At 43.1% G+C, this 20087-nt stretch overlaps 1 protein-coding gene across 3 annotated transcripts in view; it reads right to left on the bottom strand.

Moving 5' to 3' along the window:
* The window catches only part of PLPP4 (phospholipid phosphatase 4), a 107146-nt gene that overhangs the window by 14181 nt on the left and 72878 nt on the right, over positions 1–20087 (bottom strand). For all 3 annotated transcript variants that reach the window (XM_074338969.2, XM_019752894.3, XM_019752896.3), the window contains one exon: positions 461–631. In XM_074338969.2, the coding sequence (XP_074195070.1) occupies positions 461–631 (171 nt within the window). The remainder of the gene's footprint in view (positions 1–460; positions 632–20087) is intronic.

Here is a 20087-nt window from a genome sequence, read left to right on the forward strand (position 1 = left end):
GCTGCTCGGGACATTGCTGCCATCCCACCGATCCCTGGGATGGACACCTCCTTTGGAAGTACATACACAGTGAGAAATACGTCCTTGTGGGATAGATCTGAGATATAAGAGGAGCCAAGAACAACTTGGCAGCAAGTCCGAGGGCTGAGGCAAGTGATCCCATAGGGAAGCCACATTTGGGTCGGAGGCCAAGGGCCTGCCATCCTGGCAGGACTCGAACAGTGTCCTGGAGCATGAAGGAGGAAGAGCTCCAATTCTGTCTCCAGCAAGGGCAGTACTAAGGCCAGAACTCACTTGAACAGGCATATTTCCCTTAAAACTGTGCCTGCTCTGTCATTTCAGCCCACTCTTGCTTCCGACAGTGGCACTTACGTCTCCCCAAATAGGTGCATTTCTACACCCACCCCTGGAGGACCGGCAGATGCAGCGAGGGCTGGGCAGGCCCTGGGCAGGGACTCACCTTGCCAGTGGTGCTTGTAGTCGCACATGCGGGACAGGGCGATCATCATGGCACAGTACAGGGGCAGGATGGCAGCACAGAGCCGCCAGCTCTTTCCCCGCCCACTCTCGGTGAAACAATGCAGCTTGCCAGCCAAGTAGAAGGTCGTGAAGCCGAGACCCGAAAAGGCAACTGTCAAAGAGAAACAGCAGGTGTTATTCTAGTAGGTGGTGAGTGGCAGGGACACAGAGCATCCGAGCATCCTGGCTGCCATCTTGCACACCCCCAGGTTGGGACCCCCCAGGCTGGGACCACGCTGGCAACAGGCACCACGAGGCAATCTGTGTCCCTGCTGGAGCCACTATGGCATTAAACTTTCAACCATGAGAACGACCTTCCCGGCTTACAAGTGATCAAAATCTATTCTGTTTCATTCATTCAACAATGATTAAATAGGTATCTCCTGTGTGCTAGACAGGCATTATTCTAGGTGTGAGGAATAAAAAGATGTATCAGAGGCTGCGTCTGGTCTCAAGGGCCTCACAGTCTGGTTGAAGGACACAGCCATGCTAATAAGATAATTTTAATATAATGTGTTGCGTTCTGTAAGGAAAAAAGTGTACAGAACAAAAGACTGTGATGACGGCTTACACTGGAAGGGTGAGGAAAGGTAAGGGATTTTTGGTTTGGTGGCCTTCATTAAGACGGGACCAGCAAATGCTGTAGAGTGAGTTTGACAGAGAAGCCAGAGATATCAAATTCCTTGTTTTCTCTAAGAAATTATGGTTATTGATTTTTACACTTGCTAAGACAACTCATGGCTGTGCTAAATTCATTGGCAAAAGTATGGAGTTCGGTATAGCCTCTTGTAACCCCCAAGCTTTTCATCTGGTCATGTTTAAAACAGTTGGAACTCAGTGAGATTTCAGGTGGGTCTTCTGTGGTCTTAGAACAACCGTCTTCCGCCCTGGCTACACCTTTAAAAGCTGGGAAGCTTTAAAAAATACCTCCAGCCAGGTCCCAGCTAGACATTCTGTTTATACTGGTATAGTGGCCCTGGCGTGTGTGTGTGTGCGCGCGCGCAAGTGTGCATGAACTCTAATGGCATCCAGGATCGAGCTATGATGCTATGAAGGCAAGTGCTATAGCTCTGGACACCAGCCTAACCAAAACTTTCCTCCTGATTAGAAAATAGTGCTGAGGTACAGAGCTCCCTGGGAGCCAGCCCACGCAGCGCCTTGGTAAAACACATCTTATAAACACTTTACACCCGAGCAGAGGCCTCAGGATGAGTTAATTACAAATACAGAATCTCAGGTCTGCCCCAGACGTACTGAGTTAAAATCTGGTTTCACAAGTCCCACAAGTGACCTGTGTTCCCACTGAAGTCTGAGAAGGCCTAAAACACATTCGTTCTTCTTATAAGACATCTCTATGAGCTCACCTCAGGGACACAATACAAAAATATGGGGACATCTAGAAGACAGTCTGCTCAAAGTTATTTATAACTATGGGAAAATGAAAAGTGATCAATACAGAGGCATAGATAAGCAAGCTGCGACACTGCCATTCGTCATGAAAATTACTGTGAATTATGTAGCACTATGGACAATACTTAGGATATAATGTGAAGGGAAAAAAGCAGAACCCCAAATGGCAGGTTCAACATAGTCATGGAGATAGTACATAAAAATGAATAACTTGAAACTTTTCCAAATTATCTCTGATGACCATGAATCTTCCTAAATGGGAGCCCGCAAGAAAAAACATAGTTTATACCGAGGTAGAACTGTTTCAGCATCCAAATTAAAAAAGGTAACAGAGCTGGTTTTAATTTTTCTTTTTTAAACAGAATATTAAACCAGGTTTATCCCAGGAATAAAAACAAAGCACTTAAATATTTTTTGAATAATGATAAGCCCTCAAATAAACAGCAAAGCAGTGCCAACATATTTGGATATTCTGTTTAAAGTAAGAACATGTGAGAAACGGCACTGCCCAGGCCTACTGTAGATTATTTGCTATGATGAAGGGAATTAAGTGATGTACAGGGTGTTGCAAAGTAGCCCCCATCCTAACAAGCACACTGGGTTTCTAGTTTCCCGTCTTCACCCACTTTCCTCTGTCCCTTCCATTCACTGACACTCTCCCCTGAGGTGTCAGAATGGGAAGGGGGGAGGCTGGACACCAGGCTCCAGTGGGTACTGGCCCCATCCTGAGCTCTCACCAGAAGAGTAATGGACTACAAATCAGACAGTTTAGCAAGTTTATCCACCCAATTACATGGAAGGTGCGGAGTACAAAGAACTGCCCTGGGGCTGTTGGATTAGGGATTAACATCTCCAAGATTCCAACCAGGAGAGGAAAGCTGGCTGGGTGTCACCAAACTGGCATCTCTTGGGAAAAGAAACTGAAAAAAACCATCAATGTGGAGTAGGGATACGTGCATATACCCGTAACAAAAATGGTTTGGAGGCTTTCAGGTAGTCAAGTCCCAGCGCAAACAGCCAACGCTGCCTGAACCTCTGGGCACATTCAGGAGATGGACAAGGGCTGGGCTGCTGAAAACCCTCCAAAGGCAAGGCCTGGGGCAGGAGGTTCAAGGCCCACCCTCCCTCAGCCTCCACCCTGTCACCTCCTCGCCCGAGGAACTTGAATTTGGCCAGCCTTGGCAGCAGGGGGCTGCGGCTCCCTCTTCGCAGAGCAGGCAAAAACGTCTTCTCGCCCGCTCAGTGGGGCCCACGCTGCAGCCCTCCCAAGGGTTGAAGCATCTGCTTCTGAGAAAAGAGGGCGGATTCCCAGGCATCGTTAAAGACTGAGCTCCACAGCCTAGACCTGCAGTTATCAGGCAGCAGCTGTTCTTCTCTGACACGTGTTTTGGGGCCTCTAGGCTGTGACTTTTAAAGCAGCGATAAGAGCTCCTACTTTTCTAGGAACCATGAGAGGCTCCAATCTGATGCTAAACCCCAGGCTTGCCACTTTCTCATTAACACTTACACAGTCGCCAAACCAGCCTAATGCCCTTGGCGAGGAGCCTCTGAGGGACTGACTTCCACCCAGGAGGCGTGTCTGAGCCATGGGCAGCCCCAGCGCCTGGCATTCCTGCCTTTCCAAACACTATCTGAGGAAGAATTAGGCTCAACCAAACCACACTGAACTCATATGACCCCCCAGTTTTTCTGCCGCCTTCTCCAGTGAGACTGGGGGTTTGGGAGCAGGATAAGCTCTCCCCTTGAGCCTTCCAGCTCTGAGATCTTGCGATTCATCAAGGCTCAGATTCAGAATCAACCAGGCGACAAAGAAATAGGAAGGTTGTTAAAGGAATGCTTTCCAACTCTAGCCAAACAACACCGTGAGCTCTTCTCGGAGAAACATGCATATGAGACAGGGAGGGGCTGTAAAGCCTTTTGTGCTACTGGTGAGCTTTGCATTCCAAGGGACTCTCTTTCCCTTAAACACAGCCCTCACTTCTAGCACGATTAGGAGAGCTGAGAATTCATCATTCACAGACGTAGGCAGTCACTGAACACCGTGGAAGATGGGCGGTTATAAAATAGGATACATGCATTCATGTTTTGCTAACGTTATTAACAACAGCAATACAATTAGAACCCCCGCAAGCCAGGGGTGAGAGGATACTGTCTCCTTGTCTTAGAGGCTCAGAACATGTTTACTTGCTCTCTAGAGTATGCAACACACACAAACGCACTCTGTGGGGAAGAGCATACACGTATGCCCCTTGCTTTCAGCTTGGAGCAGGTTTTCTTGGCTTGAAGCAGCTGACTGTAAATATTTATATGTTGATCAGGCTGTAAAACACAAAGATGCTCCTGGAGCCTCTAACCTGGAAACAGATGAAAGAGGATGGCTTCCCCACCCCGGTTCTGGCACTTCGTGTGTTCACTTGGCTGTTGTTAATGAGAGTAGATAAGCAAAGCATCACAGTACAAGTTGCTGGTCCAGGAGGCGACTGCCAGCCACACCCCGTGAACAGGGCCGTCTGCCTGCCTGACTATCCAGCAACGGAACCACTGATTCTTGCCTTCAGTTACACAGATGAACTGCCACAGGCTTGTAACTCGCCCTTTGCAAAGAAAGGTCCATTTACTGAGCTAGCTTAGGTGCAATAATGTGGTTTGCCTTTCCTCCCCATATGATTTCTAAATGGAGTAGAAGACCTAGGGGCCCCAAGGACTGCAAGAAATAAGAAAATTGGCACCCCTCCCCCCCACCCCCCACTCCCCCGCAAGAAAGAAAAAGCTTTAAAAATAAATGAGATGATAATCAGAGGACATACCCTGCTTTTTGTGTTGCATTTTTCACTTTTGCTAATTATAATAAATTTCTCCAAACAGATCATTCCTGGCACTGAAAATGGAATTAGGGCCTGATAAGGTAATCTGTACACATTTTTCATTTGATGATGCCCCAAGAATTAATATGTTCCTCTCCAAGAGGGAGATGGGCAATACCCGGTAGGTGGTTGAATAAATCTGAACGTTGAGAAGGATGTCAGGGCATCGCCACAAGACCACCCAAGCCAAGGTCATGGAAACAATCACATCTGTTCAGTGCCTGCAGACCCCTTACAAACCGGAGCGTGCTTCTGGCAGTCAGGGATCTGGGTTCCCATCCTGGCTCTGTCATTAACTGAACACATCATCTTGGGCAGTCACTTTCCCTCACTGGGCCTCAGTTTGCTCTGTAAAACCAGAGGCCACCATGTGATGTCCATGGCTGGGCAGAGATTGAACATGAGTAAAGTGTTGGATGTTAGTGTCAACTTTTTTTACAACAGAAAACTATTTTCTATTATTCCACTGTTGCTAGATGCTCAGGTCCAATAAGTATTTCGCTTTCTGAAAAAAAATCAAGGATTCATTTGCAATACTAAGTGGCAACTAATACCTAGCCTCACTTTGGGGAGACAACTGGGAATGGTGAAGACTAGGCTTAATGGGGGACACTCCCCTGTTGAAAGATGCCACCTTGCGTCCACTCCAGCTGGTGTCTGTCATGGGGAAATGTGGGCTGTGTTCCCAGAAGTTTTGATCTCCCAACAGAACAGGGAAATGCTGATATTTACAGGACTCTTTCCATTTTTAAATATTAACAACGAATCAAAAACAAATAAAGGGCAGACAGAGAGAAACTCATCTGTGGGCCAGCAGGGCTGGGTCTGCGGGTGGCCAATTTGGGAGCTCACTCAAGTCCTGCTTTCTGGTGCCCCTGGTCTGCTGTTTGTTTACATGACCTTCCAAGCCTGAGCTGAAAATGACACATGTCAGGTGATCCCTATTCTCCACACATGAGCAAAGAAACACTCGATAAGTTTGCGGTGGTTTTGCTTAAACCAATCACAACAGCAAATTAAGTTACACAGGGGATTTGGGGACCAAACAATCCATTCAACAGTAGGGAGTCTTTGTGCTGTTGAAGAGTTTGGGCTTTTGACACAAACCGAGTGCGTGCTGCTTTCAGCTCTGCCTCTATGCCTGTGTGAGCTCATCCGTCAGGGCCTCAGTTTCCTCATCTGGACAATGCGGTCAGCACTTGACTCACAAAGTTATCTTGAGGATTAGTTCACGAGGTGTTATAAAATACTAGCGGAGCGCTTGGCACCTAGCGATCACTCTCCTAACACTGCTGGCTGCAGTAGCTGCCGCTGTGCACAGCCTCGGTTCTGGAAAGTTCCATCCTGAAAGAAAAGGCTTCACAAGGGCTACTCTTGCAATCTGCAGCTCTTTCGTTATATAACTGCATGTTTGCTTAGAGGGAATTCTAGAGCCAGGTTCTCAAGTTCTTATACTTCTGCAGCCTCCGGGGGCTCTGAGCAGAGGTAAAGTGATCTTAGCTGATAAAATAAACACACTTGAAGGTTCAGTGAGACGAACCAATGGAATGTATCTTTCCTATCGCACCTGGCAGAATGCCTGAAGCTCTCCGATGAGAGGATCAGACAGCCCGGAGGCCCTTCCCGTGCTAAGTGACCCATCATACAAGACCCATGACAGAGCGTCCATGATACACTGGACAAAGAGCTTGGCACACATTAGGCCCTCAGTGAAAGTCTGATCTCTTCTCCCTTCTCTCCACTTTCTCCACTTATGCTCTTGCTCAAACCGTGCTCCCTCCCCAAAGTGAATCTGAGAACGTGGGAGAGGAAACACAGCAAGTGCATGTGCAGAGAAAGCAAGGACTGGCGCTCACGGCACCAGCACGGTTCCATGACCAAGATGGTGTCTGCCTCTGTTGCCATTCTGTGACCCACATCCAGGACAGTGCCAGGCACATCACTGGTGCTCAAGAAATACAAGTGAAAGATAAATTAATGAAATGAAGGAACAGTAGGATAACATGAAAATTGGATCAGACGATGCATATGTTGGGGGGCTCGACGGAAACACAGTAACGAGCACCCCTTTTCTGCCTCCCTCACTCCCATTCATTCTTCAAGTCTCAGTTTAAATGGCACTTCCTCAGAGGCTCTCCCTGGCCCCACTAGCAGGTATAACAGGCTCTTACTGCATTTTGTCCCTGTCCTTCATAACACGTAACACGACTCCTTTTATTCATGTGATTGTCTAGTGTTTATCTCCCCTCTACTAGATTCTAAGCTCCATGAGGGCAGAGGCTGTGTCCCCTGTGCCTGCAGCTCACTAGATGCACAAACAATGTACATATTGAATGAGGACGTATCAGGCTGACGACCTGATGATCAGGGAAGGTTTCACACAAAAAAGAAGGCAGGGATGCACCAGAAGGAGGAGAAGGGTTAGAGTCAGGCTTGGAACTACACTGTTTCCGGATAATACATGGGCGGGAGGAAAGCGGGAGCCTACCCTGAATTCTTTCTGACCTCCCACCCTCCAGACACGTACACAGTGTTTCTCTCTCCTCCTCCATGTCCCCCTTCTCTACTCCCCAACATACACATGCACTTTCCTGGGCTCTTCCTATAAGGATGACCCCAGAATCCTCCTGGAGACTTCAGAACAGGAGTCCCTCTGTTCTCCAGGGGGCGGACAGTCACCTCCCTCCAGGTATCTGGGCTAGACTCCAGGGAACAACGTGATATTCTCAGATCAGCTGAAGATCTACAAAGGAAAGCAACACGAGATTCCAAGGGTCTGAAGCATGGACCACCGGAGTGCCATTCAATGAACTAGGAAAGAAAGAAAGGGGAAACTCTGCCAACATGAGCAGGTACAAGGAGTGTTCCATCAGAAGAAAGACCGCGAGAAGCTGAGGTATAGAAGCTTTCATTACCTGACCTCACTTCCTGTCCAACAACACAGTGACATAGATAGTAGGCCCATTTTATGGATGAAAAATAGAGGCACAGATAGGTCAAATTATTTACCGAAGGTTAGTGCAGCCCTTAAATTATTTCTAAATAGAGCAAAAAAGTCCCAGATTCTTCTGAGCATACTTGCATGTGTAGCACTGCTAACTGCCTATTTGTTTTTATACCCATGTGGGCATGGAGGTCACCAATGAATCCCTAGGACCCAGCACACTGCCTGGTAAGGGAAGTCACCAACACATGATGACTGAATAAATACAAAAATATAACTGGACTCTACTAAGTCTTCCTGCAACAGGCCAAGGTCCATGGAGACAGAAAGACATAACGGGCCATGAAAGGTCATGCCCTTCATCCCCCATTTCTAGGCAGGGTGATACTTAAGCTACCTGAGCCAGACGGGATTTCCATCTCATGATGGAAACGGTTGTACAGTCTTGTTTGAGAATGTGCAATGGGGAAAAGGAACCCAAAAGTTCATAATTAGTCTGAAAGCAAATGTCAGAGAATGGAAATGCAAACATAAAAAAACAGACTATAAACTCCTCATATAACTCCCGTTTGCATCTTCAAGGAGGATTTTGTTCTGAATAAGAGAACCCACTGGGGCACAATGCTTAAGAACTGCAGAGAGGCGTGAGCGACAGGGAGGAAAGTGGCTTTGGGAGAAGAAGATGGCAGTCCCTTTGTCAACCCCTGATGCTTTGGTCCTAGGGGCGGGGAAGTGTCCACAGAGGAGTATTAAGGGTTTTTAAGTGACAGAAGCCACTCTGGCTCCCCCCATCCACCCCACACTGTTTGATGAGAAATTATTAGGAGTCATAAATGTTACTCCTGGCCCTAGAGAGAGCTAACATCCGTCATCAAGATGGGAAGCAGTTCTGCATATCAGAGCATCCGAATCTACAGACGGTCTAAATCCCCAGGACAACCTTTGCTTTCCTCCATCTTGATTATATGCCACAATGATCTGAAACATAAGAGTAAGCCTTCTAAAGGGAGAAATTACTTTGTTCCAGATTACCGTTAGGGGAGCTGATAAAAGCATGGGCAGGATTAGCTAAAGATAACATGTTTACGAAAAATAAGTGCATTTTACCTCCAAAGGCCTTAGCAGAACATATATTTGATGGCAGGATTTGAATAGCAAATGCACACGTTTGAGAAACAATGACAAAGGCAGTAGCCATGACTTCACCCAGTGTGCTCCTCTGATTGATTAGCCTCTGCTTGGGGTGAAGGGACTTCAGGAGACGTCCTTGTAGCCTTAATGACTGCTACTCTCCAGCTGTGTTCTAAGGAAGGGCCTCAACTGCGCCTGCCTTTTGTGAGCTGTTATACCACCTGTAGTTTGATTTGTCAGGGAAAACCAACCTTTCTAACCTGCCCCTAGCAGTGATGATTGGGGATCTCAGCCCACACAGGAAGGGCAGGTGTGACATCATCGAAAGTATATATACTGGTCTCTGCCCTCAGTTCCTGGCACAGAACTCCCAAAACCCTTGTAATTTCCTAAATGAGAAGAGCGTGAAGAGCATCTTTGGTCCAAATGAGATGGCTCTGGGTGGGCTGCTGGCTGGGGGCTGGTCCCTGGAAGACGAAGTCATGCTTAGAAGCTTGGAATTTCAGCCCCATTCTCTCATTACCAGAGAGGGGAGAGGGATGGAAATGAAATTAAGGATTGGTCACGCGTATCTGATGAAGCCTCCATAAAAATCCCAACAGAGAGACTCTTGGTCGGTAAACACACCCAAATACTGGGAGGGTGACACACCCCAACCCTCAGGGACAGAAGCCCCTGTGCTTGAGACCCTCGCAGACTTTGCCTGACGTATCTCTTCACCTGCCTGTTGATCTGCATCCTTTATCGTAGCGTTTAATAAAGTGGTAAATGGAAGTGTTTCCCTGAGTTCTGTGAGCTGCCCCAGCAAATTAATCAAACCCAAGGAGTAAGTCATAGAAACCCCAAATTTATAGCCAATCAGTCAGAAGCACAGGTGACAACTTGGACTTGGGACTGGCATTTGAAGTGGGTGGGCACGGTCTTATGGGACTGCGACTTAACCTGTGGGATTTGACATTATCTCCAGGTTGTGACTGTCAGAACTGAGTTAAATTGTAGGACACCCAGCTGGTGGCACAGAGCATTGCTTAGCGGGGGAAACCCCCGCAGATCTGGTGTCAGACGTGTTGTGAATGTGACGTAGTGTGAGAGTAAAAGAGAAACACAGGAGGAAAACCTACACAGAACGTAAATGGGCTGGGCATGAAGGTGACCCGCGAGCCCTGAGGTGTTGGCTCAAATGCTGACTAAGAGGGCGCTGACCACACAGCCGAATAAATCCTCTCAGTATTGTGTCAGTGGGAAAGAGGAAGGCACACTTCATCTTACTGTCCTGAGCTAGGGTAGGCCACCGTTTTGGTTACTGAAAAAAACTGCAACACCCCGACTCTCAGGACTGAAGCGCCAGGTGACCGGCGGGCTGACCAGACGGCCTCCCAACCAAACTCCCTCCATGTCCTGGTTTCTCTCACAGCAAACTCCCATCCCCAACGACCATCCATGCTCATCTCTCACTCCACCCCTAAGGAAACTGAGTACAAATGGGTCAAGAGCCTCATTTATTTGACATATGCAGGCTCCCATTACGTCCACCACCCAAATTCAAAAGAGATTTGTTTTCTGTTCATACAAGAACTGTGCATTTTTTTAAGTTAGGAAGACCATTAAAATTTGGGAAAGCCAATGTGGCATTTTAACCTCCTATGACCTTGGCAGACACTTCTAATTGATTGACGGACCTTTTATCAAAAAAGCCAGCTTTGGGCTCAGAATCTTCCTCAAGTAGTGACTTGCCTCATGCAACAAGTTGAAATCCACGTGCTGGCTTCTTTTAAATCATTTAATCCAAGACAGCACAAAATAGAACAAAAATAGAACTGTCCTCCATGTTAGAAGATTCGGGTTCCAGGTCAGAGTGGTGTGCTCCACAGTGGTCTCATCTATTGGCCAAATGTCCTGCCTCAATCAACTCTCAAAAAATGGGGACAACACACCTGCCTCAATCAACTCTCAAAAAACGTGGTATTTGTGAAAGTATTTTGTAAACAGAAATTCAACATACAAGTGAAAGGTGTTGTTAGTAAAGCTGAAGAAACGGACAACTAGAAACATTGAATGTGGCAGCTGTTCTCAGACCCAGAGCTGTCTGCTTTGAAGCCCAAAATTTAAGTCCCCTTTTCCAATACAGAAACACCTAGTAATTACCAAAACCCAGGACTTTATAGCCAGTGGTGTGGCAGACTACATATCCTGACTGAAATGATTAAATGTTGAGTGAAATATAAAAACAAGCAATTTTTTAAACCTATCACTGAGTTAACACAAAGAGAAGAATTAACAAAAACAAGGTCTCCCAAAAAGAAGGGAACCTGTAGACATTGAGGTTCCGCTCTGATGTCTCCATGGGGCACAGAGGCGAAGAGGCTAAGTCTCAGCTGTGTCCACGGGGGAGAATATAACGGGAGACCCTGAAAACACCTTAGATCTTAAAGGCTTAAGACAAGTAGGAAAGAAAGCCTGCTCTTCAGAAGGAAGTATGGACACTTGCTGGTCTCCATCTTTGTGCTGTGTGGACAGATTGCGTAACCACAAAACGACTCTCACAGGCTTTTGCTGTCCAATTCATGCTTTTCATGTGGTCCCCAAGAAACCTTAAGAGGAGAATTCATTTGGGGTGGCCCAGGAGTAGGCAGTGCTCCCAGGGAACTGGCAGAAGTCCTCTCTGGAGGAATTCAACTTCAACCTACATGTCAAAATATTCCCCAAAATAAAGTTCTAGGGAAAAGTAAAAGCCTAGAGTAAGAAAAGCCAAAAACAAAACAAAACACACACACACACACACAAAACCAAACACACACATGATTTCAGGGTATATATAGGAGAACTGAATCACAACCATTTTAGATATTATAAGGCACAGAATATAAAATCATGATTTGCAATAGGTTTAAGGAAAGTATAGGGCAGCATGAAAATAAGAACAGAGAACAAGCATTATAAAAAATAATGAAGCAGATTTTTTAAAAGACCAAATAGAATTGCTATAAATAAAAGTAATTGAACTTAAATATTTTATAGATAAAATAGCATGTGAGACAAACGTAACAGAGAATTAGAATTGGTAAAAAACAGATAGATAGATAGACAGACAGACAGACAGACATCTAAAATTTGAAGGAGAGGTTAAGTGATATGGATAATATGGTGAGAAAGTCTAACAAATGTCCAACTGGAGTTCCAAATTAGAAAAGATATTTGAGGAAATGGGAAGAATATGGCTGAGGATATCTCAGAACGTGGAAGGACACAAACCTGAGATTAAGAAAGCCCAATGAATCTCATACAAGATATGTAATAGAAAATCCATACTTAGACACATAGTAATAAAACTTTATGACACAAAAGAAAAAGCAAGATACTAAAAGCATCCAGAAGGGAAGACTAGATTACCAATGAAGGAGCAACAATAAAACTGACAACTGACTTGAAAAACACCAAAAAATTGACGCTAAAAAACAGTGAAATATCATCAAAGTTGAGAAAGACAGTAACTGCCCAATTACGATTCCAAATTTAGTAAAGTTATCTTTCAAGACTGAGGTCAACTAAAGCACATTTAGAAAAATCAAAAACAGAACATTTTTCACCAAAGCATATCAAAGAAGGAAATTTAAAGGACATATGTTAAGTAGAAGGTGGAAAGGCTGAGATGGAAAAGGGACTATAAACAAAGGTATTGGTACATATAGGGTTAAACTATGCACAGGCTGATGGTTCTGTTGGGGGCAGGGAGAGGAAGAAGCAGTCTAGAATTAAAACACTAAACAAAGCAAACTTGCCAGGTAAGGCTTACCAGATCTAATGCATTTCAAGTCTTTATATTGCTCAGAAAAAGAGATACGAACTTTATGTCCAATAATTTTATAATTCACATTCTTTTGAAGCCATATGGAACATTTATGAAAACTGACCATATGCTAAGCCTCAAAGCTAGCCTTAAGATCAAAGGACTGGTCATTTTTACAGATCACATTATCAGATCCACAATGCAATTAAACGGTAATTCATTTATTAGGTTGGTGCAAAAGTAACTGTGGTTTAAAAGGTTAAAAAAAATTGCAAAAACCGTAATTACTTTTGCACCAACCTAATAAAATCTTAACAAAGAAAATATCATATATCTGTTAATCATGTGTGTTAAACTACAGGTTTGATAGAATTTACAAACAAAAAGTGGAAAACAATGGAATCAGAACATGAAAATATTAAGTATTACAAGAAGCAAGGAGAAAACAGAACATAGGGAATGCTATAAATAAATCCTAATATATCAGTAATGGCAACAAATATAATTGAAATTAGCTCCCCAGCTTATAGTTTAAAAAAATATATACATAAAACATAGAGCACAGTCATAGAACAGAAAGATGTAAGAAGCAAATGTTAACCAATAGAAAGCTGATTTCAATATTAAAGTCAGATGTTCTTTATTGTAAAAAGCAGCATTAGAAATAAAGATGGTCATGACTTAATTATAAAGGTAGAACATATAATAGAAAGTATGACAATTCTAAAATATGTTTACACATCACTTTAAAATATATGGATCAAAAACGGAGAAATTTCAAAGACCACAGAAAGACAACATCTACTGTAATAGCAGAATATTTAATATGCATTAATTAATGCTGGTTTCATATTTTAAAAATTGATAACTATAAATCATCACACTAACACATTAAAAATAAAAAGGGAAAAACACCAACTTGCTAGATGCACAAAATTCAAAATTCGTTCTTAGCAAACTAGAAACAGAAAAAACCTGGCAAACCTGATAGACGTTTTTGAAATGCCTGCCAAAAAAAGTTATACTTAACAGTAAGATGTTTAAAGCATTCCCTTTACATCAGTAACAAGACATGGATGCCTGCTATCCTCACTTCAAGAACATTGTGTGGGTGATCCTAGCTAGTGAAGTAAGGTAAGAAAACTAAATAAAAGGCTTAAGAATTGGAAAGGCAGAAGTAAAACTCTCATTATTTGTAGGTGATATAATTGTCTATGTAGAAAACCCAAAACAATCTACAGATAAAGAATTAGAATTACTAGGAGAGATAGCAAAATTTCTGCATTTAAAAAAATCAATATACCAAAGTCAACTGCTTTTCTGGACACCAGGAAACAATCAACTAGAAAACATAATTTAAAATACAAATTTTACAATAGCAATAAAAATATAAAATACCTAAGAATTACTCTAATAAATAATGTGCACATCCTTGAAAGAGAGAAGTATAAAACTACTAAAATGTATTAAGACTTGAATAGACAAAAATACCATGACCTTGGTTAGGAAGGAATCATTTCTCCCCAAATTGAACCATGGACTCAATAGAAAGGCCAATGAAATTTTCAAGAAGGATTTTCATGGAACTTGATCAGCTGATTCTCAAATACATATGGAAAAGCAAAGGGCTGAGAACAACCAAACCACTACTGAAGAAGAACAGTTGGGGAGCTGGTAGACAATCCTTTATCTGGAGTTACACAAGGATGATATTCCCCTACACCTTTGAAATTAGGTATGGTCATGTGACTAGCTCTGCCAATGAGATACGAGCAGAACTGACACGTGTCCCTCCTGGGAGAAGCAGTAAGAGCTGATGTGTGACTCTCCATGCTCTCTTCTCCCCCGTCGCAGCCCCTGTTGAGATGGCAGCAGAGCATCTATCTGTCTGGGCCCCTGAGCAACTACAATTATTCATGTAGCGTAAGCAAGAAACAACCCTTTTTGGTTTTAAACCACTGAGATTTATACTCAAAAACAAACCAACCAATTCTGACGAACACGGGGATTAACCCTACTAAATCTCAAAATTTATCACAAAGTTATACTGATTAGAACACTGCAGAATTGGTACAGGGGCTAACAAATAGAGCCATGGAGCAGAATAGAGAGAGCCAAGAAAAAGACCCACTCGTGCATGGACATGAGACATGGCAGAGGTCGTGTTATAGACCAGCGTAGATGGATGAACAGTGCTGGGAAAGATGGTTGTCCATATGGAAAAAGTAAAATTGGACTGCTACTGTAAGCCATACAGAATACCCAGAAAATAATTCCAGGTGGATCATAGACCTACAACAGAAAGCAAGACTGAAGAGAATTAGAAGGTAACACAGTCTTGAAGTTGGGAGACTTGTCTGTAAAAGGACACAAAAAGTACTAATCATAAAGGAAAGAATTGATAAAATGGACTGCATTTACTATTGAGAACTTGGTTCATCCAAATATACAATAAATTCTGGATTGGATACTGGTTTGACCACTGTTGGAAAGGATATTGGTGGTAAACTGGGGAAATCTGAAGATGGTTTGCATATGCCATAAGATAAAAATTTACTCAAATGGAAAGGTGAAAATTGTTGACCGAGCTTTCATTTTAATTATAGACACACACCCAACCTATTAGAATATGCGCTGTGTTAATGCTGGTGACCTCTGGGCTGTAAAAATATAAAGTTCTTTTTTAAAAAAGTTTGCTTCTCTGTATATCCTAACTTTCTACTGTATGCATGTACTACTTCTGTAATAAAACATTAAAATAAATGAATGAATAAATAAATGAAAGAATAAGTACACACACTGTAGGAAGCAAAAACAAAGATAATTTAAAAGACGAGCAGAGACAGAGAGATGTGTGTTGTCCATATAACCAGCAAAGAACTAACATCAGAATTTTTTAAAAAACTCTTTAAGTCAATGAGATGTAAGCAAACAACCTAATTGAAAAACAGGCAAAGACATGAACAGTAATGTCATGTAAAGAGGAAATCTAAATTCCATTAAACTTAGGAGAAGCTGGTCCAGCTCATTAGTCTTCATGAAGATACATGTCACAACCACCAGGAGCTCCCATCACACCCTCCCGTCCGGCAAAAAATGAAATCCTATGATGCCGAGTGCTGGCAAGGCTGTGGGGCAGTGGGAACTCTCAGAGCTTGCTGGTGAGAGTGTACAACCGTGTGGCATTATTTCGTGAAGGTGAACATGAAAAAATGCCCCAGAAATCTTACTGCCAGGAATACATCCGAGGATTATTTTTGCAGTAAGTGTACCAGAATTCCTAGCAACACGGTGCTAACATTAGAAGGGTTTTTAAACTTTACTGTGGTAGAGTCATGCCTTAGAATACCATATAGCAATGAAAACGAGCAGACTCCTGCTACCTGCATCAATCATTAGAAGAACCTTGGAAACAATGGTGAGCAAAAGTAGAAAATTATAAAAGTATTTTCTGCATGACTGCATTTATGGAGTTCAAAAACAAGCAAAACTAAGCAATATATTGTTTAGGAATGCGCGTGTGTGTGCCTGTGTAAGACTACATAGAAAAGCAAAGGAGCTATTTTTAAAATTTCAAGATAATGGCTATAGTGGGAGACAGAACAATAAGACACTACCGTGGGTTATGTAGGATTTCTAAGGGGATATAGTTAAATTCTATTTCTTAATCCAAGTGGTGGGTACATGAGGGTATGTCTTCTATTATGTAATATTTAGTAACATTATGATTTAACAGTAAAAATATTATGCAAACCATATGGATATGTTTTATATATGATTTTGTACATATAGTCTACTCTTAACTCATTATCCCTATAAAACAATAGCAGGGTACTAAGAAAATTGTATGGTCCAGGAGCAAATGCAGAATTAGAGCCAGTCACCAAACTGTTCGCCCCACAACGGGGCCTATTCAGCCACTCCTTTGGTCATCAAGCAATTCAGATCACTTAAGAAAAGAGCAAGCTCTCCATCTGACTTATTTCACTTAGCATAATGTTCTCTAGGTCCCTCCATATCATTGCAAATGATGTCACTTATATGTGGAATCTAAAGAATAGAATAAATGAACAAACTAATCAGAAACAGTCTCAGATATAGAGGAAAAACTGAAGGTTGTTAGATGGGAGGGGGGTGGGGATGAGGGAGAAGGTGAGGGGATTAGAAAGCACAACTGGTAACCACAAGTTTGCCACGGGGATACGAAAGTCAGTTTGGGGAATGTAATCAATTATGTTGTAAAGATTTTGTAGGGTATCCGATGGCACTTGTCTTATTAGGGAGACCACTTCATGGACGGTGTAGATGCCTGACCACTGCAGTGTACACCTGAAGCTGAACAATAATGAATGTCAACTATAATTTTATACATATAGTCACAGGATGTGGAGTACAGCATAGGGAATACAGTCAGTGGAATTGTAACAGCTATGTATGATGTCAGAGGGATAGTGGATTGGTGGAGGGGCATTGTCACTCAGTGAGGGGTGTAAATGTCTAACAATTACATTGTTTTCTACACCTGAAACTAATAATAATAATAAAGTTGAGCTATCAACTTAAAAAAAAAAAAGATGCAAGTTCAAGTCCCCCAACCTGGTTCTTTAGGTTAATGCCTAAAGCTCTATGGCCCCAGGGTACCAGCCCGAGCAACTCACTGATAAACAGAAAGTACTGGGTTTGGTTTTAGGACATCATAATTACGCATTTAAATTGCATTTTTATGACGACAGTGATTTGTTTAACCAGAAAACAGAAGCCATGCCCCTCAAGAAAAAACAACCAAGAACGCCTACCGAGCACCGGCTCATTATTCAAGTGCAATGAACTCCAGCTAATACTTAATTACAAGAGGCGTTTGGAAGCTCGAGTAGAATGGGAGAATGAGACATGGCAATCTCCCGAGGCCGCTGATGGATTTCTCAGATTACAAAATTCAAGCCACTGAGAATTCTGAAAACATTGATTTAGCAAGAGAGAGCCCAGGGAGCTCTCAAGGCTTGTGTGGGAATAAATACAGAATAAATGAAACTGGCCACGATGCCTGTTACAGATCTTACACCAGGACATATTTCAAGCTTCACTGCTATTTTACTTTCTAATGTAGCTATTTCTTAAGGGTGAAAAGACAGACCTCATCCCTTTTTCTCTCATTCCTTGGAACACACGCCTGTGACTCTGTGCTACTTGTTATGATGTTTTGCATGATTTGCACAGGCTTAGAAATACACTGAGCCAAGACTTGGATGATTGACTTTCTTTGAACATTAATAGCAATAAAGTATGGCCCACAACCATGAACATACAATCACACGCTCACTACAGAGTTTTCGAAAAAGAAAACAGCTTCTTCCATCACCAATCTTCAAATAGACAGTTCTTTACTGACCACATCTTTGTCTAAATATAAGATGGATACTTATGCAAAGTAGTATAGAAAGTGCATCCTAAGCTTCACTACTCACAAACTGTGTGACTTTAGGCAAGATAGCTTAACCCTGTGGGTGTCACCTGCAAAATGGGATTAATAAGAATATCGACTCATGGAGGTTTCCTGAGGACTAAATAAGACAATGCATGTTGAACATTTGGTGCATGCCCAGAATATACTAAATGCTCAATAAACGTTAGCTGTATATAGCCAGGACAAAGCCTCTATGTTAGTTCAATATACTCAATGGGAGACCAGACTTTCTCTGTGTCCCTTCTTCTACAAATGGCGAGCTTAAATTCTATACTCATGGCCACACCATCTGACGTCCTGCCTGTGAAATCTGAATATACCCTGTATTCACACACAGATGCTTGCCAGACCTGTTCCATTCCCACTGTGGTATCCAACATGGGAAGGAGAACAATTATTCCTCAGGACACTAAGAGCTCTTCCCTTTGTAATTAAAAATTACTTACAGGAATCTTTGCAGACGCACAAATAACAGGAAAGGTGCTACAGCCCTGATGCCAGGGAAGTAACCTAATTTCTTTAAAAAAAAATTTTTTTTTAAAGGCTTAAAGAAGAAATTAGAATTCTGGAAGTTAGATACTGAAACATCGGATATCATTCTCAGGCAATATTCTTAGCATGGAGTGTGTGATCTCCTAACGGCACTCACCATTTTGCTGAGGCAGGGAGGGGAGATGGAGGGGGTCATACAAGCCACTAGTCTGCAAAAACAATAAATCAGGGGGATAGCTACACATACAGTTTCATCTCAAGGTTTACGGAGCCAGGTACTCCCCTGGAAGAATCCCTCCTTTATTGTCTTGACTTCCTTACTAGACCAGAGCGCTCTGGGGACAGATGCTGTCTTATTCACCTGAATAACCTCAACACTTAATTTAGTGCCTGGAACCCAGGATGCAATCAATAAATGTCTGGTGGGTGAGTAAATGAGACGTCAAACAAGCAGCTCAAGGACACTGCGAGAAGTGAGAGATACTCAAACTTCCATCAATTCATTAATTTACTCATTCACTCACTCACTCATTCTTTCACTCATTCATGCATTCAAATAAGGAGGCGCTAAGCTAGTCAGACCTCCCAAGTCCCATGCCCTTTCTGTTTTGCACGATGACACTCTCCAGGGGTCTTAACTTTTGTAGGGCATTTGCCAAAGCTGCACCTGAGAACTTTTAACAGGCTGAGCCATAGCGGGCTGGCTGTTCTGGGGTTTTGGTAGCTGAACTAACCTAAAAAAGTACCAATGTACCAATACTAACTCGACCAGGGACCCTTGGCCTTATTTCTGTCCACAATCTTCTGAGATGACTTGGGTGAAAGAGACTGAAAAGCGAGATGGGACATAAAGTCCTTGGGATGCTGACAAGTAGTCACAGTTCTTTTTATCTAAGATGTGATTCAAACACTAAAGAAGAGCCAACTGGGGCCAGGAGTAGAAGCTCTTCCATGGTGCCACGTTTTGCCTTTTCTTCTTTAGAGGCCAAAGTAAGTGCTTTGCTATTTGGAGCCTGCTTGTTTTTGGTGTTTGGGGTTTATTTCTCCCTTACTGGAACTATTCTCCATTCCCTTCCACCTCCACCCTCCAAATCTGACACTCAGATTAATGAACAGCATTCCTCCAAACTTCGTAAAGGTAGGTTTGGGGGCAGGCAAGGCATATGCGGTGCAGGAGTGGGCTGGCAGAACTGGCTGCCGTGGATCTTTGGGTGGCTAAGTGCTGTGGACACCAAGGGGACTGCCCAAGTCTGGATCGCAACTCAGGCTATTGCACTGGTCCTCTCAGACCTGTCTCCTCACCTCTCTGTGATTCTCCAGAAATCTCAGACAACCACAGGCATCGGGAGGTCCCAGGGACATGGAACCCAGGTTACTCTCAGGGAAAGGCCATCTCACTGACAGCACAAGTTGCTTATAGTGAATCCACTCAAAACAGAGAGCAACATTTCATAGTAAATAGTTAATAAAATAGTT

This window comes from Rhinolophus sinicus, chromosome 15, assembly GCF_057876585.1.
Source record: "Rhinolophus sinicus isolate RSI-liver-muscle chromosome 15, RSI-T2T, whole genome shotgun sequence".
Classification (NCBI taxonomy): Eukaryota; Metazoa; Chordata; class Mammalia; order Chiroptera; family Rhinolophidae; genus Rhinolophus; species Rhinolophus sinicus.